The sequence below is a fragment of the Sminthopsis crassicaudata genome, chromosome 6 (genome assembly GCF_048593235.1).
Source record: "Sminthopsis crassicaudata isolate SCR6 chromosome 6, ASM4859323v1, whole genome shotgun sequence".
In the NCBI taxonomy this organism is placed as follows: domain Eukaryota; kingdom Metazoa; phylum Chordata; class Mammalia; order Dasyuromorphia; family Dasyuridae; genus Sminthopsis; species Sminthopsis crassicaudata.
This window is the reverse complement of record NC_133622.1, coordinates 201,011,506-201,034,413: the sequence shown is the minus strand read 5'-3', so window position 1 is coordinate 201,034,413 and position 22,908 is coordinate 201,011,506. Positions and strand designations below refer to the sequence as shown.

Here is a 22,908-nt window from a genome sequence, read left to right as displayed (position 1 = left end):
AAAAAAAGACTATATTAACAAATAGCAATAGAAAAACATAGTTCCTTTAAATGGCATTTGCCAAGTCAAATGCCATTTGCATAGCTGAATTTAGAAAATACATCTTCCTCTATCAGTAGGTTTCATTCCCTCATAAAATAGCAATGTCCATGTGCCATAATGATCAGTCTCTGGGTTCTTTTCCAACCTGAAAATAAGATCTGTGGTTTGAAGTCAATCCTTTATACATGCTCTTAACTGGGATTTATATATTGATATACAGAACTAACCAATATAGTGATCTCACTAATAAGTAGGAGCTGGTTTTTTGTTTTTTTTTTTTTGTTTTTTTGTTTTTTTGTTACTCTATAGGCAGATGAAGTAGTATTCTTCCCTATCTATTTAGCTTCTCCCTCTCACCAAAGTAAATCAGACTACAGTAGTCAAGTGGATTTTTGCAGTCATAAACATATTTCTTCCTTCAATTTTTTAAAAAAAGGAGGATACATTTTTATTCAGTCTTAAGGGAGAAGACAGCACAAAAAACATATTCTATTTTCCTGGGACTGAAGGAAGAGTAAAGAACACTACAAATATAGCCCTTCTTTTGCCATGTCAACTCATTTACACTTGATATCAAAAATTTTAATATTTTTCCAAGCAGAAACTATTTTATAGAGGTATGAGATTTCACCAGACTCTCTATGCCAACAAAAAATAAATCATTTGCGAAGTTTGGGTGAAGATTATCGATTCCTTCAGGTTCTTTTACATCCCTTATCTCCAGCTAACACATCTGGCAGATGTGTTAGACAAGGATAATCAAATAAAGACATTCTCACAGGTAGTTTTGAGTCTGGACAATAGCCCATCCTACCTGAGCTCATCTATTCCTTCTCCAACAGTCTTCATAGGAAGCTAATCTCAGAAACACACATAGACACACACTTTAACTCGGTAAAATGAGTTGAATGAGATGACCTCTGTAATCCTTCTCAGTCCTGACATTTTTGGTCCTATATTCTAGAAGTGCTCCCAGTTTTGACATTTTGCATTCTGTGTTTAAGGGCCCTTCCAAGTATCCCATTCTGTGGTTTCATGATTTTTCAGTGTGCCATTGTATCATTTCAGAAGCTTTTTCTGAAACTTAGAAACTTCAAGGTAGTAGCCAAAACCACTGAGGGGAAAAGAAGCAAGATATGGAGGAAGGGAGAAAATGGCCATGCTTATTCACAGGTTCCTCTCTGTGTGCATTTCAATTTGTCTAAAAGTGAATGAATGAAGCTTTGAAGTAAATAGTGTACATCTAGCACTAAGGCTAGGGAGTCAAAATATAAAAGTAAGGTGGTTCCTGTGGTCATGAAACTTATATTCAAGTAAGGAGGCACATATATAGGGGAGTAGCTGAGGATGGGAATTTTGAGAAATCATAGGAATGTTGAGTGGAGTCACAGTACAATCAGCTACTGTACCTTTTTGAGCAGAAAAACAGTACTGACTCAGTTACTGTTCCCAGAACTGGGCAGAAGGTGTGAAGGAGAAGGGGGTAAAAGGGTGGAAAGGATGCATTGACACAGGGAAGATGGCAAGAGGCCAAAATGGGCCCCAGTTTCTTGGTAGATGGGTGAATGGGATGTGAAGCATGATCTGAGGACAGTTGGATATAATAGATGACTATGTCTGATACAGAGTACTCTTGCTAGAAGAGCTCACCCTCCCTTAAATAATTGGCACATTTTTTCATTCTCTCTTCATTGGACTTTCAAACCAAAGTACTGGGGGAAAGGTGGGGCAGTGGGATTGGGGAGGAGGAGAATTTTCTCCTTCTACGAGCCAGGAACAGTAATGAGGATTTACATAGGAACATGACAAGCGTAGGAAAGAAGTTCATGCACTTTCAGCTCCTACAGCTTTCTTCCTTTCTTATTCTTTTTCTGAGCTCATGTCCCCAGTAAAATGGGTTTTCCATATCCAGGAAATCACAGAATAGCTAAGGATCCCTGAAAAAGTATATGTAACTTAGGTTGTTGTTGTTTGCCCTTCTTTAAGGTCTCCCAAAAGACCATGACATTATGGAGGTGATTCCATGACATGCAAGTGAATTGGATTTAAGTGAAGGTGGGGTATGCAGTCACAGTCTCACTTTTTCTTCTGGAGCCAACTGGGTCCAGTAGCAAAACATAAATCAACTGGATATGGCCCTGGATGCAGTGGAAAATCTTGACCTTCTAAAGGTCTTTAACAAGTCTCAGCCTGACTGAACCAACACCCAATCAGTGATTAAGGCTAGGTAAAAAATGAGGCAGGGAATGGCCTTTTTTACCTACTTTAAAAAAACAAAACAAAACACAACGCTTGCATGCAACAGGAGAAGGGAGATCTTGAAGGTAGACCTTCCCAGTCTTGAGGATTTCCTTATTAGTAAAAACTAAGTTCTAGAGTTCCTGAGTGAATTTTTATGCATTGGGCCTAAAGGAGACTGTTACCCTGCATGTAGAAACTAGAACCATCTTGAAGGGGACAGGAAGCATTGCTAAACTTTCCTTGATATTGCCTCTAATTACTCAGACATTGAAAATGTGAGATGAAGGGCTCTTCTAAGACTTCCAGGGATATTTAATGTATGATTTGAATGATTTGTTCTTTATGTTTGTTCATGTTCCTATAAATCCTTTATAACTTGTGGGGGGTTTTGGGAGGGGTGAAATAATGTCCCATACCTGATATCACATTTTAACACTGAGCACCTATACGGGAGGGGGAAACTTTGCTACTCGTGTAAGCTGTACCTAAGCTTTTATTTTCATTTCCCCAGAGTAAAACTCCAGTGTAGGGGCAAGAAGTCAAAAAATAAAATACAATTATCCTTTGGATCAGCCCACAGCATTAGATTTGGTCACTGTAGGTCCAAAGTCTGGAGGAGTTCTTGATCACAAGTGAAGATGGCTATGTTCAGGTGGGGAAGAGCAATACATTCTTCCTTTGTTAGCTATGAATGGATTCTCTCCCTTCTACAAAGATTTACAAAGTACCCTGTTCATATATTCCTTTGCACCAGTAAAAGGGGTTTGAATTCTGAATTCTGGAGTAAAAGTTGTTGAAAGGAATACCTTACTTCAGTTCCAGGAATGCTCTTACACCTTAGGGGCCTCTCTCCATTCATGGATCCCCAAGAAATTATTTGAAGGATAGTTATATACCTGCCTCGCTCTCTTTTATCCATAGACAAAACAGGCCACTGCTTCGAAGATGCTTGGAATTCCCCAGGACAGGTAGGTGGTACAGTGGATATAGAGCACTGGCCCAGGAGTCAGTCTGAGTTTAAATCTAGCCTCAGACACTAGTTGTAGGACCCTGAGCAAGTCACTTAACCCTGATTGCTTACACACACACACACACACACACACACACACACACACACACACACACACACACAGCCTAGAATTTCTTCATTCCATTAGCTTGGGAATTTTAATCCCTGTTGAAACACAAGCACCCCTGGCAAAGTCTGATCATGAATTATTATGAGTTGTGTTCACTTCAGTGGGAGTAATTTCCTAAGATTCTTTTCTTAATACGTATTTTGATAAAAAAAAGAGAGAGAGAGAGAGAGAGAGAGAGAGAGAGAGAGAGAGAGAGAGAGAGAGAGAGAGAGAGAGAGAGAGAGAGAAAGAGAGAGAGAGAGAAAGACAAAAAGAATCAGAGGGTTATTAAAGGAGGTGGATAGAGGAAGCTACCAAGAGAATAAAAAGATACAGATGGTGAAGTGAAAGACAAACTGCAGAAACCATGCTTAAAGGACAATATGTTGCTGCTGATCATAGAATACAGGACTAAATGTCAGGAAACCTGGTTCCAAGTCCTCTACTTGCTTTGAGACTGAATCAGTCAATTTATCTCAAACTGTTTTCTCTTAGGAGAGTGAGGAAAACATCGGGATATGATGAAAAAATTATTTTTAAATAGTAGCTTATAAATGTGAACCACTATAATTCTCTATCTTTGAACCTGCTTAACTTTCATGGCCATGCATTAAACTATGTCAGCAAGAATACAATACAAAAGATGCTTCCTCCTTCTTATCCCCTAAACCCTTGACCTTGGTTTTACTAATGAAGCAACCCTCAAGACTGGGAAGGTTGATCTGTAAGCCTTCCCTTTGCCGACTGCATACAAGCATCTGTCTGTCTCAGTTATATAGACTTTTTCAGGGATCCTTAGTAATGGTGTGCAGAATTCCTAAATAAGGAAATTAATTTAAAGATGGTGTAGAAGGTATATATGATCAAAGCTCCTCAACAGCCCTATTTCTACCCTTAATTACATATTGCTTTTGTTCAGGAAAGCAATATTATTTAGCAGTGACTATCCCTAGACCTAGAGTCCAAATTTGGAGGTGATAGATGAAGGATCTCGTTGTATCTCAGCCCCTCACTAGCAGGGGGATTTTGGGGGGAAACTTCAGTACTCTAAGCTTCAACTTCCTAATATATAAAATGTGTCATTATGAGGAAAGCCCTTTACAAGCTGTGAAATGTCATACACATACAGTTTATCATTATTTCACAACAAATAAAAAACATTTGCTTTGTTTCCCTTATCTCATCTGCAAAATCAAGAAACTACATCTTGTGCAACAACCAGACTGTGGGAAGAACAGAAGATAGCAGGACTTTCCAGAAGAAGGAAAAGTAGGTGGGGATTTAATACACATTTGGTGAACTTGTGAAATTAATTGTGTCCCAGAGATTTTCAGAAAATTTGATCTTTAATCCATTCAACAACTGCTAAAGTACATACTGTACTGTGCCTAGACACAGTGGGGAGATATAAAGATGAGTAAGACTGGGTCCTTGCTCTGGGGCAGCTTATAGTTTGGTAGCAGATCTAAAAAGTCTTCATGAAAAAAAGGAGATTGGAGGTAGGTCTTGAAGGATGAGTAAGATTTCAACAGGGTAAAGATGGTGGTAGAGGGTTGGAGGAAGGGTGATTCCAAGGCAGTGAAAGATGTGAGCAAAGCTGCAGAGGTAAGAAAGTGTTGGGTGCTTCTCTACAAGCCAGACAGATCATATCTTCAGAGTTCCAGATGAAGGTGCTATATACATGCAAACTATTATTTTTACCAAGCCATATTTTCAAAACATTCTATTATGCAACATCTGAAAAAAATGAGACACATAATGTATGCTGAAATACTGTATCAGTTGTCATATTCACAACACATAAACAATGGGGTAAGCTTCATATCATATCTGTATTTGACATTATATACCAAAGACATGCAGCTAAAATATAAACCAACTTTTTAAAAAAGGGATTTAGTAGTAAAGAGTTCTGTGAACCTCTATCACACACTGGGAAGTATATTGTAATAGTAGAGATGCTGGAAGAGCAAATGATAAACTCTGATGAACTACCCAGGTAAAATCTTTATCTATTCCCCATTAAAAGCAATTAGGTCCCAAATACAAACTATGTGAGACTGGCACAAGTATTTGATTTTGGGAGGACCTGTAACACCGACTAGCTATGGGACCCTGAGCAAGTCAAATAATCCCACAGCCTCAGATTTCTCATAAACTGGGGATAATGATGGCCCTTGGCTGATAATGGCAGCAGTAACCAGAATTATTATAAAAGTCAAATGAAATAATGTATTTAAAGTGCTTTGGAAACCTTAGCATGTTAAATGTTAGCTGTGTAGGCTCATAGACCTTAGAATAAAAGCTGAAGGGACCTCAGAGGTCATGCAGTCCAAAAGGGATCAGGGAATGACTGAAGCAGCAGCAGACCGATATTTTATTTTATAGAAGGGGAAAATGAAACCCAGAGAAGTTAAAGAACTTAGCTAAGGAAACCCAGGGAGAAGGCAGCAAAGCAGAGACTGAAGTTCAGCATTTGTCTCATTGCCACACAGTAAGGGTAGACATCTTTGGATTCAAGTCCCAGTTCTGAAACTAATGATCATTCATCTGAGTTTCTGTTCTTCATCTGCGGAGGCACTGCCTCACAAGGTTGTTATGAGGAACAATGTCTCAATCAATCAAACATCAATCAATCAGTCAATGTGAATTGACCAAGTGGGTTCTATATAAAAGCCAGGCCTTGGGTCAAGAGCTGGGGCTATAAACACAAAAGTTAGAAATATCTTTGTCCTCGAGGAATTTAGATTCTATTGAGGGAAATTATTTATAGAATGCAGAGTGGTGTTCATCCTTCATTTTTAAAGAGGACCAGTGATATCACAGGTGATGTTTTGACTCGTGCACTCATGGGATTTAAGTGAAATAAGAGTTGCACAAAGTTGTCAGCCTTACTCTCTTTTCCAGAGTCCTCGAAGTCCAACGGCAGGACAAAAGTCAGGAAGACTAGAGATGGTCTGGCACGTCTGACCAAGCTCTAAGTATTCTATAATGCCTGCTTCAGCCACCTTCATGAAATGGGACAAAGTGTTCTTATTCACCCATTCACTGGGCGAAGTCTTCACATGCTTGGAATAGACATCTTCCTAACTCACTGATGCATTTGAGACCTGTCAGCTGCCCACAACCTGGTTTTGCTGTTCTGCTGAGATTGTTAGCCATCATTCATGCTATGGCTTCATGGAATCAAGTGAGAATTGGGGGGAAGGTGGATAATAAAGGTGGATGAGCAGCAGTTTATGGAGGAATGGCCCTCATATTAGGGGAATCAAGAACGTCTTCATGCAGAAGGAAATGAATGAGCTGAGTCTTAAAGGTAAGGGGTTTCGTGAAGCATGGGTAAGAAAGGACTGCATTCAAAGTATAGTATATTATCAAAGCAAAGGTATGGAGAAGAGACATGGAAACAGCAAGGAAGTCAGTTTGGCTAAAATACTAAGGGTAAGAAAGGGTATAATAATAAGATAATTTGTGTAAAACAATTCCAAACTTTTCAATTTACAGATGAAAAACTGAGGCTCAAAGAAGAGTAGTGAGATGGGTAAGATCACACCAACACCAAGAACTGCAACCTCATCTTCTCATTCCAAAGACCATAAGCTTCAGTATAGAAACAAATTCAAAAGAACTTGTTAAATATCTACTTTTTGCATTGGACTGTGCTCAGTACTGGGGAAGATAGCAAGCTCAACCATCCAAACTCCTATAACTCTGTCCGGGGACACCATTCCTAGCTTCCTTCCAACCTTCTGTATCTCTCCTCTGTCTTATAATACAACCAAATGTCCAGGATCCATGGGAGATCTTTCACTATAGAGGCTGTGCTACCTACTTTATTTGTTATTAAAAAATAAATAATTAAAGGTATACTGCACACAGAATGCATTCAGCATTGGGTATTCTCCCTCTTCCAAGTCAGATGGTATAATTCAAAGAAAGGGTTTTTATAAAATATACCAAACAACATTCAGGTATTAAAAGATTTCAATTTTCAATTCCAGCTTAGCTTTTACCAGCATTAGACATTTTTCCCACTGGAGAGACTTAGCTAGTGATTTAAGCAATGAGGCAGATTTCAACTGTATGTAAAAAAGACGTTCCTAACCAGGATAGATGTCTACAAATATACAATGAACCATTTGGGAAGCTATAAAGTCCCCGTTACTGGAGACTGCCAAACCAAGGCTGAATAACTACTTGTCAGCAATGTGGAATTGCTACAGAAATATTGTTTGGATGGATGAGATGAACTCTCAGTTTCTTCTTAGCTTTGAGATTCTAAAGTTTGGTTCTGAGAGACTCTTTAATCATAAAGGTAGTTGTGAAAAATGTCACAAGGAAAGTCTCTTCTTTTAAGAAATATTAACAACAGAAAAGATTCTCCAATTCTCTACCAATTGTTTAGGATGAAGTTTCAATCTTATTCCAAACTCTGTCCTGTGAAAAATAAAATTTTGATGATTCTAGTGCTTTTATATCCAAACTCAGGTCAATAGAATTAGTCAGTGAAGATAGTTTATATCCCTTGATCAATTATTTAAAGCTTCTACTGTTTGGAAGTTTTGACTTTTCAGCCTTATTTCCTATTTCCTTTATATACTCTGCATTCTAGCCAAAGTGGACTCTTCTCTGTTTTTGCCTCCAAAGGTGCACCATGCATTCCCACCTCCATGCCTTTACTCTCTTCTCTCTTCTTGAAATGTCCTTTCACCTTCACCTTTTGAATTCCAACAAATTCTTTAAAGCAAACTCTTCTAGGAGGCCATTTCTAACCTTCATCACATCACACTTTATTTTGTAACTTTTTGTATACTTATTGTGCAATATTGTACATTACGATCAGCTAAGATGTCTTATCCCAGTATTAGACTGTGAACTCCAAGAGGAAATTATATCATGTAAATTGTGTATCCTCTCCAATATGTAACACAGCGATTCGCACCCTTAATAAATGTTGGATGCTTGCCATATGATTGCTGAGAGAATAAAAAAAAATTGGCCCCCAATTCTTCATATCAACAATCATAGCCCTTTTCATTTAGCTTCTATACCCAATCATTGTGTTGCAATAAAATTATGACTCTAGAAGAATAAAGATCTAGTTTCTCCATAAAACCAATGTTAATATGTCTGTTTTTTATTGAGGAGACTGAAATTTCTTCTTCCAAAATCTAGCTGAATGGAATCAATAAAGTTCAAGTGTCACTCTGCCTAGTGAAACAAGGATAACAACTTAGGATTTTTGAAGAGTAGCATCTTAGCAGCAACACAGCAAACTAAAACATGGAAATGTATTTTTAAAAATAGTTCATACCTTGGCTCACAATGACTGTTTGTTTGATAAGGGAACTAAATGACAAAAGCTCTAGACTTTCACTTAACTGATTTTTGGAATTTAACTTAAACTGCTTTTTGGAACTGCCAGCCAACCAATTGGCTGGTGACAAGTCAGTGCAACTTTTCTGGGAAAAGAGACTAATCTCTATACCTAACCTATATGCCTCAAGATCTGGGAGTTGTAGGATATGGACACGGAAAAAAATTATATCTGCAAAGAAGGCCTTGAATTAGAGAATAAGAGAAGGATAGGAGGAAGAAAAGACAAAAATTAAATATGAATACATACATATATGTGTGTGTGTGTTATATACAAATATATACATTTATGTGGGGGGTGTATGTGTATTCTCTAATGTACCATTTTCCTCAGATTTTTCTCTTGCTTGAAAAATAGGATCTTGGTTCTTTTAATTTAAAATATTTTGTACCTTATGAAAGGTAGAATGTAGACTAGGGATGGGATAAGAGAGGGGGATTTGAGGTTGGCTTTGGAGAACTGATAGTTATTCAACAGATGAAGAAGAGAAGGAGATGGGGATGGAGGGGAAACCAAAGTGCAACTAGGAAGATTATGGTAATATATTCTGCATTTCAGGACTGATACAATAGGCCAAAGAGAATAATTCTACTTCACAGAAATGATTATAATTTATATTTTAAGAAAGTTAAAGGGTACTAACTGAATGGATAAATATGAAAATCTTTTTAATCTCTTAAAAGTATAAGGAACTCCTTCCATTCCACCAAAAATATGAACTCTTTAACAAAAATTATGAAGGGAGAGCCCCATATTTTAACTCAAATTTGAAGGGCCTGGCCCATTATAAATGACTTGCTTTATTTTTGTCTTTTTAGTTGTGTTCTCTCATGTGGTAAATATATGCAATTGCCTTATAATGATCCAAAATTTCTTAATATATGGTGGTGATATAACTTCAAAAGGCTTCAGATTAGATGTTACAATATTAAGAAGTTGGAACAGGAGGAAGATGGGTTGATCCAGTGGGAAAAACATTGGACTAAGAAGATTGAAGTTCAAATCTCTGCTTTGTTCTTTACCACAGATATAATCTTGGGGAATTCTATGGTTCAGTCTCTTCATCTATAAAATGGAGATTGATAATATGAATTCTACCCAATATATACTGTTGGTATGAAGAAAACATTTCATAAACATTACTTGCTATATAAATATAACTATAGTAATTGTTCATTATTCATAAGAATATCAAAAAACTGCATTGAAGAGGGATAAAAGGCCAGCTTGAAAGCCTAGAAAACATGGATTCAAATCATGCCTCTGATACATATTCCTGTGTGACCATGTCAATGACCCAGTCAATTTTCTTATGAGTTAAATGTAATTTGCCCAAGTTCACTGAAGGAGAATCTCCTTACCAGTAGTTTCCTCATACTATTTAAATTACAGATCTGAACCATGATCATAATAACAATGGCAATAAAATATGGACATAGTAAAGAACAAACAAAAATGCAAATTGCCTCCTTGATTATTTTTGAAGGTCCTGGGCTAGAAAGTAGTAGAGACCATTACCTTGATGTAGTTTCATCATCCTCTATACAGACGTCTAAATGATATTATTAAAGCAAACTCCCCAATAGACTGCAAACTTCCTGAGGACAGGCATTGTTCCAATTTTGTCTTTGTATCCCATAATGCTCTGTAGGCAATAAACACCTTTAATAAATAGGTATTATTGAATGCAATAGTTTCAACTTTCAAACACTGTTCTCTGCCTTCTATCACATCCTGGTCTTTGTGAGATTATTATAGGGTCACAGTTTTAGAATTCAAAGGGACAGAGATTATTACCTAGTCCATTCTCCTCATTTTCAAATGAATGACCCATGCTTCACAAATTCTTTAGGAAAATTAAAAAAAAAAAGCTGCTGAAATTGAGCTTAGTAGAACAAAGTAATTGCTTCTTTGAGGTATAAATGGTACTCAATCTCCTTCCCAAAGCTCAAAGATCTTCTCTGCCTTCTCCAAACTCCTCTCCAAACTTGTTCACTCAAGCCTGAGAAAAGAAGGTCCCAAACTCCTGGCAGTAGTAGCAGAGCCAAAAAAAAAAAAAAAAGAAAGAAAGTGACCTCACCTGAGAATGATACCAGGTGTCCTATTGTCCAGAGAACACATTGGAGGGCCAGTTTTAATGGGGAGGGGGAGAAGCACAATAAAAGGAGCAGTGGAAGATCTGACTACAGACGGGTGTCGGGCTGCACACTGGTTCATTTCCCCACACATTCCCAAATGTGTAGCTCAGTAGTATAGATCCCCTCATCTGTCCAACTTCTATTAGTCTTTTAAGGTGGCTAACTATGTCAGAGCTCAAATAGTTAAGCACAAGCACCTTCAACTAATATGGAAAGTTAAACAGAAAATTTTTACAAGCTGGCACCCGCTCGCATAATGAGATGCATTGTCAGCCTTCACTAAGTGAAATATTTGTGTTGCCATGCAGCTAAACAAATGACTTTTTTTCACTTTCCCTTGACAGCCTCCTACTCCTGTTTCTCTAAGCGGGTAAGGCAGGCCCAGCTGGGCACCATGTGCAGTCCAGGCGGCTCAGTTCCTGCAGCCTGGCTGAAGGACTATATTAACACCCTAGACATGCGCGGAAATGGACAACTTCCACAAATTAAAGCCAATATCAAACTCCCAGGCTTTTAATATCCTACCTTATCAATCATTACCATATGACAGAGAAGTAACAATAACTATAACTCCTCTTCTACAGTACTTTGAAGTTTCAAAAGTCCTTTCATTGCAAATAATAGGAACAACAATTGATAGAGCACTTTGAGTAAGCAGAGCACATTTTATATGTGTGGGGTGTATTGCCTGTATTAGCTCTTTTTATCCCCTTCCCCTACTAACCCTTTGAGTGAAATATTATGGATATTATGCTTATTATTATTCCTATTTTATAAGTGAGAAAACCGAAGAGCAAAGAGGTTAGAAATGAGTTATAATCACATAACTATCAAGTCTTGGAAACGGGATATGAATCCAATCTGTTCTTCCAGCATTTACCCCATAGGAAAGTGGGAAAATTCAGCCAGCATTTCTTAAATACCTACAATGTAAGACATCACACCAGGTTCTGAGGACTGAAGAAAACGGCACCCCTTTTTCCTTGAAAAGCTTAGAGTCCCCAAGATTCCTTTTGGGTGAGGGCTTGAGATTAAAAATAATGAAGCACAAAGCTGGTAAGGAGCAACAGTGGGATCCAAAGCTAGGTCCCCAGATTCCAGGTCTAACACTCTTCTCAGTATGGCCAAATCCCAATCATTGCAAACAATGAAAACCAAGAAGTGGTCAAATTATCCAAATCGGTGCTCCATGTTGACATTGGGCTGGAACCAATGACTATATTTTACCTAATTATAACTCTGAATAGCATGAATTCAAGTACATGTGGCTACCACACAAGGGTTCAGCATTCTCACTAAATGGGATGAGAACTGTGTTCGAGCTGCTTGCTGGGTCTACAGCCAGAGTGTGGGGAACATTTTTTTCACCTCATTTGCACATTGCTAGTCCTATTACTCCTGCAATCTCTGATATAAAATATGATGAATTCACAAGTATGATTATCAAATTTATGGTGTGTGCTCACTACACCACACATTATGGGTTTGTAGTTTGTTTGCCCTCAAGTCACAAAGATTTGCATAGAGTTTAAATGACTATGGTCTATACAAACTATAGTTAAAATATTATTACAGTTATATGCTTTTCCATATGAACTAGTAAAAAAATCACATTTTATTCTTCTTCCAGGCACTGTTTTATTACAATTAAATGAAAAGCTTGGCTCTGCTGTTTTTCTGAGAACAAAATCAATGCCAAAACAGGTACAGTTTTGGAGTCTAAGCTGAAATTGAAAATCTGAGCTGGAATGTACTAGAGCCCCCACCCCCACCCCATCTGAGGACCTGGATTCAAATTTCTGTACATGTCGTGAGCCTTCATTTCTTCATCCCTACAATGATGTTTGTGCAAGATCTCTTAAATTAATAACACTATAGGATCCTGAAATCCACAGTCAGTAGGAAACAAACTGCTTGTTTTTTTGAAATGTCTTGGCATTCCTAGTATTTCAGACAGAGCCTGATAGTTTGTGCTTAATAAATGCTTGTTGAATTGCTGAATTGATTTATTTTATTTTTCTATTTAAAACAAAAAAACTATTTCTTCCCCTTCAAAAACAACAAAAAAGCAAACAAAAATACAAAACAAAACAAAAATCTCCCAGCTTTTCCCAGGACATTGGGAATAGCTCAGGGTGGATTTTTCCTCACTTTTTAAACTTCAGTGTGGGGCAAATTGGTTTTCAGCCTCAGTCTCAGAGCCTCTCCCACACTCACTGTTTGGCACTCTGGTAATAACTGATCCCCAGTTGCCTGAGAGCACATACAGCCCCACCTCTCTGTATCCAAGCAAGGGCAGAACAGTATGTCGTGGAAAGAGCTCCGCTCAGATTTGGAGACAGAGGGCCTGGGTTCATAATCCTGGCTATTTTGCTTAGTACTATTTGGAACTAGAAAAATTTCCTCTCTTCTCTGGGATCATTAAAGAGACGTCACAGATTTAAGTTCAAAGAATTCTCAGAGGTCATCTGGTCCAGATGAGGAAACTAAGATTCAGAAAATTTAATGAATTTCCCAAGGATAAACAGGTCAGGATTCAAATCTAGATCTTCTAACTATAAACTTAGCATTTCTTTGATTAGACCAATTTTCTTCTCTAAAATTTAAAAACTCTCTCAAAAAATAATCTCTAAATTCTCTTTCATTTCTAATTTCTATGATATTAAAAACCTTTCAATTGAGTTTATTTGAGAAGTATCCTATGGGGTGAGAAAACCCCAAACCGACTTAACTAAAAGGATTACTAGATGGGAGCTTTAGAGAACCTTCTGAAATGTCTCAAGGTGGATCTAATCCAAAAGAGAATTCTCCAAATCTACTTCTAAACATTACTGGGAGATTGGCTGAGTCCCACCTTGAGTAATGTGCAACTAATTGACAGTTGTTACAGAGGTAATTGTTCTATTCTTACTTTGACCTTTTTAAACTCTTGCTTCAGTGAAAAGCTAAACCAGGCTTGAAATAAAACAAACAAAGCAAGACAAAAGAATTATTTTTAAAAGAAGAAGAAGAAGCAGCATTCTCTAGGGTGCATATAAATTAAGGGAAAGGTCAAAAAATGACTAAGACGGATGTGTGACAATTATTAAGATTTTTTACAAGGAAGCTACATTTCTCCTAGTCTAATTCTAGATTGCGTTTGCTTTCCATTGAGTATTAGAAAACTATGTGCTTTCTCTCAACCTGAGACAACAGAAGCAGATTACATTTTCCAAAGGGGAGTCTAAAATAAGTGGAAATATGTATTCCTTTCCATTCTCATAAAACCTCAACATTGAAGTTGACATTTAAGGAAGGTTCGTTTCTATAAAAAAGAGGACTGTTCAGCAAGATGCCCCATCATCGGTTAAATGTGGTCCTGGGCAGGCATGGACCGGGTGAGAATCTCCAGTGAGAATTCTATAGAGCACACTTGGCCAAATCACTGGGCTGACCAATTTCTGCCCAAATTCCTGGCACAAACAGAGAAATATCAGAATTAGGAAATGCCATTCATTTCAACAAATGAGGATTAAGGAACTACTATACCTGAAACACTGTGCTAGAAGATTGGGGAAATACAAATATAAATCTTAGTTTGGTTGGTTTAGAAATATAGAATTAAGGGACAGCTAGGTGGTGCAGTGGATAGAGCACCGGCCTTGAATTCAGGAGGACCCGAGTTCAAATCTGGTCTCAGACACTTAACACTTCTTAGCTGTGGGACCCTGGGCAAGTCACTTCACCCCAGCCTCAGGAAAAGAAAAAGAAATGTAGAATTTAAAACTGAAAGGAATCTAGAGAGCACCCGGTTCTTCCTCCTTAATATCCCACTTCTCTGCACCATTTTGGAGTAGGGCAAATGTGGGCATGTCACTTAACCCTGTTTGTCTCCATTTCCTTATCTGCAAAATGAGCTGGAAAGGGAAATGTCAAAACAGCTACAGTATCTTTGCCAAGAAAACCCTAAATGGGTTCAACAAGATTTGAACACAACTGAAATAACTGAACAACAATAACAGCAATAACAAATGTGGTATAGATATTTTTAAGGAGCAGGGGGAGAACAAAGTCTGAAAAATATAGATCAGAGAGCTTTGACTTCAATTTCTGGGAAATTCTGGAAGAGAATGTTGAAGAGAGTGTGAAATCCAGAAGGGGTGATAAATACAAAGAGCAAGCATGGTTCATCAAGAACAGGTTGTGCTAGATTAATGCTATTTTCTTTTTTGGCAATCTAATTGCCAATTTAATTATGCTGTAAACATAATTTACTTAGATTTCAGCAAAACTTTTGATGAAGTGTTTCCTACTAGTCTTGTAGGGAAGATAAAGAGATATAACCAAGGAATTCAGAATTAGCTGAATGGTCAGACACAAAGAATAAGTTCTTAATGATTCAATGTCAGTGAGGCAAAAGTTCTCCAGGGGAATGTCTCAGAGACCTATAATTGGGATTGTACTATTTAACAGTCTTGTTGATAACTTGGATAAAGGTATAGAGAAGGCTGATCAAATTTGCAGATGACATAAAGTTAGGTAGGGCAGATGGTGGAAGCAAGATCCAAAGGATCCTGACAATCTAGAGCAGGGGTTCTCAAACTAACAGGCTGAGGATGTTTTATGCGCCCCGCCAGGTTATGGCAAATGGGCTGAGGGACAGAGACAGAGTGTGAGGTTTTGTTTTTACTATAGTCCGGCCTCCAACAGTCTGAGGGACAGTGAACTGGCCCCCTATTTAAAAAGTTTGAGGACCACTGGTCTAGAGCTTTCACTTGGGTATAGAAAAAAAATCAACTTCACAAGTTCAGGATGGAAGAGACATGGATAGAAAACAGTTATTTTGAGAGTTTTGGGAGACTCAAGCTCAACGTGAGTCAGCAGTGAGATGGGACAGCCAAAGAAAAGCTATTATGACCTTGGGCTGCAGTAAGAAAGGCATAACTTCCAGGAATAGGGAGGTGTCTAACCCACTGTTCCTTGCCCTAGGCAGACCTCCATCTAGAACATTGTGTTTGGTTCACAATTTTACAATTGTGATAAGCTAGAAGATGAAGAGGGTGGAGGAAAAAGAGGAAGAAGACAACCAGGAAAATGAAGGGTCTTGAATCCATGACATATGAGGATTGGTAAAATGAATAGAAGAATATCTAGCCTAGAGAAGAAAAGATTCAGAGAGGACATAACAGCTGTCTTCATAGGTGGAAGAGAAACCAAATCTATTCTTTTGACTCCAAAGAATAAAATTAGGATTAAGGGAAGAAATCACAAAGCATTCAATTGAAAATTAATGTCAGAAAAAACTTTCTGAAAAGTAAAGCTGTTGGATGGCAGCGTGGTGCAAAGTTAGAGCACTGGACTTGGGAGTCAGAAAGTCCTGAGTTTGAATCCTGGCTTAAACACTTACCAACTATAAGGCTTTGAGTAAGTATACTTACCTTTGCTGTTCTTTGTTGCCCTTGTCAGGAAATAAGAAAGCTGGATTGGATGAACTCCTGAGCTTCCCTTCAGCCCTACATCTATGATGCTGTGATTCTGTCCTAGCATGGGATGGGCCTCCTAGGACAGCAAACAGGCTTATTCTCAGAGGTCTTCAAAGCAGCCTGGATGACCACTTCCTGGAATGCAATAAGACGAATTCCTTTCCTATATAGTCCTGAGATTAAGCTTCTTCCCCAAAGACAAAAAATATTCCACCACATCTACGACCTTATTTTTGAGGGTTCTCCCACATATGTTGTAGATGACCACACTCCATCAGTGCAGGCCCAGCCTAGGCTACTTGTTCTTATCCTTCCAAAATCTGTCCAGGGTCACATAGGCAATGGATAACAAAACCTAATCGGGGCTTTTAACCCTCCATAATGCATCCAATTAAAAACCTAAATTCAGATTTGTTTTCAAAACACAAACACTATCAGAAGAAAAAGGGAGCAGTTTTTATTTAAGACAAGGAGGTGTACCACATTTCCAGTTTTTTCTAGCAGGTAAGAAAAGTTCATTTGTTCAATATGAGGTGATTAGTGTCTGTGCTTAAAATTCAAGATTTTCTTGATCTCCTACCTACCCCAGTGTTATTTGTCAAAGACACTCATAAATGAAAGAGACAAGTTAGTCCAAGGACATGGTGTCTTTCAGGCTCTGTAGCACTTAGCAGGTTCCTAGGCCTCCAAGGCCTAACAGATTTAACCAAGACTTTTCACACAATCAGGTAAAGAAGTCCAGGCTAGTCAGCAGATGTCCCATTCAGATAACAAAGAGAATATTTTAGTGACAATGTGAGAAAAAAAAAAAAAAACCACAGTAAGAAATGGTACAAACCCACTGAACCATGCCTCCCTTTTGGCTTGGCTGAGTTTGACCTCAGGAATCTGACAATGACATTAGCTGGAGTAGGGAGCAAATGTGAAGACAATCTTCCATGTTTAGTTACAAATGGACCAAAATAAAATACTTAGAGGAAATCAGCACTTCATTGTTGAGCCAGATAACATATCTGAACTCCCTCTAAATAGTGAAGGCAAACACAATGACTATATGTTGATATTCCAGTCTCATAGATGGAAAGAAAAGATTATTGTTACGCTCATGAAATGACAAGATTTTTTACAGTATTGCTGGACAATTTATCCCTGATTTCACTTCTAACTTAACATAAGCATCTAACAAGTCCCATTTTATGGAGTTCGATATAGAAAAAAATGTGCAAACAAGAGATGGTTATTAATATGCCAGGCTGCCTGAAGTGACTGTGCTCAGTTCCACATCAGTGAAGAGGTGAAAGTGCTGGCAGGTGAACAAAGCCACCTCGAGCATTTGTTAAGGTCACTTCAGCTCCTTCGAGTGGCCCTGTTCAGAATCCATTACCTCGACTCCACATGCTCAGCAAACCAGAATAATGATGGAGATAACCTGAGAGCACAGTCTCAAGAAACTAAGTCGGAGCGTGGTTGGGAATTTGAATCAGGAGAAGAGACAGCGACTCCGGTTCTCCTGGGCCAAGTTTTCAAGAAAGGGGAAGAGTTTTCAGCCAGCCTAAGCTACATGTCAACAGCAAGGGAGCTGGGAAGGGACTGTCAAGCATTAGAGTGGAAGCCCTGGATGAATTAGGCAGAGCATCGTTTAGACATTGCTTAACATACTTTCCAGCCATCTGCAATGAATGTGCACCATTAAAACAGAACCATATGGAAAACAAGCTAGCAATTAACCCAGCTTCTGCACATACCTCTAATATGGCACAGATTTTAAACTTTTAGTGAATCTGACAGCTGAATTACTTCCATGCTGCTGCTGCTTAGGTCTTGGCAGCACTTCCTAGACTACCCCCTCATTCCCCCTTGGCCCCATGGCATATCAAGATACTGCCGTGTCATCAAAATAAGCACACAGGAAAGAAAAATTGCCTGGGATTTTGTCACTCTCCCCGCAGCTTTGTAGGAACCATTAAGGAAAATGTGTGACTCAAGACCTGATGGATCTTTCTGCAGGCAAGTTGTAGACATTCTTAGCAAATGCAAAACTTTTCTCATGAAGGTTTTTGCAATATGTTTCAACTTCAATGAAATGAAGAGATTATAGATAATTTTTTGAAGAATTGGGAGAAGCTGGAGGTGTGGTTTTGCTACTGTTTAGACAAATTTCAGCTGAGAAACCTTTATTAATATTGATCAATAGTGCCAAGGTTAGGGTCTGATGTAATACCACTATTTTTTTTTTTTGCATTCTAGGAAGCAGGGATGCAGAGCAGAGATTCAGAGCTGGAAGGGTCAATCTTAATGAAGTTCTCTAGTCTAATCCCCTGGTTTTTCAGTTTAAAAAACTAGTGTCCATGAGGTAAATCAATCAATTTGTATTTTTTTAAAATGTTTACTATGTGCAGACACTGTGCTGGGTGCTAGAAATTAAGAGATAAAAAAATTAAACAATCCCTGCTTTCAAGGAATTTACATTATTCTGGAAGAGAATGCATGTATAAGAGCAAAGTTAAAATAGCCCCATCCAATTTATCCTTGATATGTTTATTAACTAAAAACCCATTTCTATTGTTCACTAAGTGTGAACAAAACCTGGATACATCCCAAGGCTGAGAAATCTTATTTTGATTGGCTGGGGGGAATCATTCATGCCCTCTGAGGTCTGTGTGAAACTATCACCATTGTTGAAAATGGAGAACAATGAAAAAAAACTGCAGCCTAAAAAGAGGGTTCTAGCCAAACCTCTGTGGAGGAACTGCTTGGGGAGTGGGAAGAGTAGGACCTGGGGAGCACTGAACCATCCAGAGGTTATTAAACTTGCCACCTTCCCATCAGCATCCCAAATACATTTCTGGCACAGCTGACAACAATAAATGCTTTAGTGCCCAAAGATACATATTCAAGGCTCTACAATGAGTTCAGCAAAAAAGAAAGCTACAACACAACCAAAAAGAATTCTCCACAAAAGTCACAAAAGGACCTGTGTTATCTGCCACACCATGTACATTAACTTGTCTCTGAACCCACCTGCAAGGGTGTGAGAGTAAAAATGTTGTACCAAATGTGCTTATGGATCACCTTAAATATACCCCTTTCTAAAGTCTAATTAAGTCTTATAAATAGGTATCAATAACTAATTATGGGAGAGCAGGGAGCATACCGAGGGGGGCTTTTTAAATATAACATTAAAAAAGCAAACCCCTAACCCTGCAGGAATACCTCTAGAGCCCTGGCAGGGAAATGTGGTAGCCATGCTTTGGGTCCAACTTATCAGTGCCCTATCAGTTGGGATAGTCTCATCACACACACACACAGCCAAGAACTGAAGAGAAGAAATGTAGGGAGTGATATGAAGCAAGGTTTGAATCTGGACATAAACATCCTGAGTGACTGAGCCAATAATCAATGAGGACAATCTCAGAATGGGAGTTCCCAGCAGCACATGGTTAAGTCCTCTGAGGCTTGGTTTTTTGACCAGACAACATTGAAGTTGTGGAGGAAAAGACGGAGCAATGAAAGGTCTGCAGGCCAGGTCTAAATAGAAGTGTTGGGATGGGGAAGCAACTGAGGCAATGTTTAAGAGAATAATGTATAATAAGACTGGATTATAGGTTGGGGCCAAGTTCTTAAGGGCTTAAAAAAACTAAAATGGTTTTTATTTTTATCTTAGAGGGGACTAAATGATCTCTAGCTTTAAACCTATGACTAAATTATATGACTATGGTTTGGGCTGTTGTTATTTGTCCTTCATTCTTTTTTTTTTAATTGAAGCTTTTTATACAAAATATTTACATAGGTAATATTCAACATTTACCCTTGTAAAGCAGTTTTTCAAAATTTTTCCTCTCTTTCTCCCATCTCTTCCCCTAGACAGCAAGTTGTCCTTCATTCTTAAAGAAGATCATGACATCAGGGAGGTGATGCCATGACAGGCAAGTGAACTGGATTTAAGGGAGGGAGGGATGTGCAAGGTTACCTGCTGCATTTTCCCCACCAGAACCATTTGGGTCCATATATGGATCGAGATGAATAGAAATAGCCCTAAATTAAGTAGATTCCTGAGAACCTCAGCTGAAGAGAATTGTTGGGACAGATTTCAATGAAGAGGTTCTACTTAATTTAATAGATAATTTTATTGGTGTGGGTATTCACTCTCCCAACAATAGAGATTTAAAACATGCCTTCTGATCCTGTCTACTACTTATTGAAGTACTCCCAGAAATCACTGAGCTCATCTTGCTCTTCTTCCTTCTTTACCTGGGCTAGCAGTAGAACCAGCCAATGGAAAATTTATAAAAGTTGTAAAAATTTTAAAACAAGGCCATAGCCTTGTCTTTGTATAGTCTCCCTCACCCTCCACTCACAATATTCTTTCCCCTCGATTAAATCAGATTTTCCTACCACCCAATTAATTTCTCCTCAATAAAATTTGACTTTAGGAATAATCTCTAAGGTCAATCATTTACACCTTACTGAAAATTTAAGTGAAAAAAAAAACTTACAGTATCCCACCTGGAAATGATTTTAGCAAGCAGTTAGTCCAACCCTATAATTTTACAGGTGAAGAGGAGACTTGCCTAAGGTAAAGCAATCATTTAATGGCATAGCCAGGACTAGTATCTAGTCTCCTGACTCCCAGTTCAAAGCCTCTGTTATATGCATCACATTACTTTTTGTTTTCTTTCTAAGATATATTTGCATTTTAAGTCTTCTCTCTACTTCTGAAGTGAAAGGTGTTTCCCTTTCCTAGAAAATGAATTTAAGTGTGGACAGGCTGGGATCTCACTTTCATGAATCCCCATTTATACTAATGGGTTGGTTCCCCAGAAAGTAGCTATCTACATCTTCCCTCAGAGTTCTAGTAATATCCAGGTTGCCTGGATCCAGGGTATCTAAAGGATTAACTCTTCTCTTGAAGACATTACAACCTGTTTTGGTGGACAAGGACAAAATATGTCTATGTACATATATATTTATGGAAAGGAGTAAAAGGAAGAAGACTGACAAGAGACAGAAAAGATCAGGGATGGTTTTCTAATATAGCTCAGGAGCCCCCACCAGTGTGTTCTTTCATTATCACTTGATTTCAATAAGCCAGCTAGCCAGTTAACTTTTAGAAACAGCTATTTTCTAAAATGGTATGCTAAAAAAATAGTAGATATAACACATTATCTGCCCCTTATCCACACAAAACAAGAACACATTCTCCCACAAGTATATATAGAATCCATGGGAAAGAGGATTCAAATTTACCACACTACCCTTCTTGTGAAGCATCACTACATCTTATGCAATGGCTTTTGTTCCTTCCAAATTTATCTAGGTCTTCTCAAATTTAGTCTAATATTCTTGATTAATTCAATAAAGGTTTTTTCACCTAATAATGGTAACAAGGCATAGTATCTTGTTAATTACTTGAATTACAAAAAGATGATTGATTGATTTCACACATACACTCTTAAATAAGCACGAAAAAGCAATCCAGGTTGCCCTTGGGGAGATTTTGAGTCAGAAAAAATTTTCAGAGTTTGAATTCCAGAATTACACCTGGGTCCTCATGTCAGAAGGGATGCTCTAATATGAAAGTTAGATATTACAAAAGAAATGTGCTATACTGTTTCTCATTATCTTCCAAATAATGAGGAGCATTTGGTTGGCCCAAAGAAATTGTGGGGTTTTATCTTCAAGGAATTGTCTCTAATGATTCCAAGAGCTCTTCTTTTTCTTTGAAAAGATACTTCGGAACTTAGCATACTCTTAACTACACTGTGGATATGTGGTAAAAAATTTGGTTATTAATATGTTTTAATAAATAGAATAGGATAGGGTGAAAAGGTATACAAAGGAAAGAACCTTCTATTGAATGTATGTGTACCTTGATTCCTTTCCCCTTGTCCCTGCATTTACCCTAATGTTACATAAGACATTTGAGCTCAGTAAGAATCTTTCCATAGCTTCTATTACATGACATGTGAAGGTAGTCAGAGTGTGAGGGGCTAATCTTGTCCAGTAATACCCACCATCTTGTTGGGTGTTGGATAATGCATATTTCCCTCTATGGAATTCACTGCCCAGAGAAGCCAAGAGAGCAAAGCTTTTTGTCAGTTGGTGGTTTAAGGGTATCATTTTTTTTAAGATAAAAGATCCAGTTTCTAAAATTTGGGCTCTAAAGGAAAAGAATCTTGTATTGCCTTATGTGGGAAAAGGAGGCAAACCTGTCTTATTTCTATACAACAATCCATGTTCTTGCTTTGATTTATTACAAGTTATTATTTATTATATTTTATTACAAGTTAGTCAGATATTAGTTAGTCATTACAACTTAGTTAACTCCTAAGGTAATGTGATAGAGTAGAAAGGACAAAGCATTTAGAATAAAGAGGTCTAGTCCTTACTACCTCCATAACCTTAGACAAATCATGGGATCACAGTTATCAAGCTGGAAAGAGACTTCAGAAGTCACCAAATCCCAAACCCTCCTTTGACCTCAGAGGAAATGGCATCCTGGGAAAATTCAACATCTTGCCCCAGGTCAT

The 22,908-nt window shown here is 38.1% G+C and overlaps 1 protein-coding gene across 32 annotated transcripts in view; it reads right to left on the bottom strand.

Annotated features, from left to right (window-relative positions):
* Nucleotides 1-22,908, bottom strand: part of SOX6 (SRY-box transcription factor 6) — a 701,644-nt gene that overhangs the window by 442,409 nt on the left and 236,327 nt on the right. For 3 of the 32 annotated variants that reach the window (XM_074275181.1, XM_074275182.1, XM_074275184.1), the window contains exon 1: nt 10,859-16,281. The exons of 22 other annotated variants lie outside the window; for them this stretch is intronic. In XM_074275181.1, coding sequence (XP_074131282.1) covers nt 10,859-11,007 — 149 coding nt within the window. In that variant the 5' untranslated portion in view covers nt 11,008-16,281. Of the gene's footprint in view, nt 1-10,858; nt 16,283-16,333; nt 16,514-22,908 lie in introns of those variants that run through there. 7 more of the 32 variants (XM_074275186.1, XM_074275187.1, XM_074275211.1 and 4 more) reach the window with 4 other exon arrangements.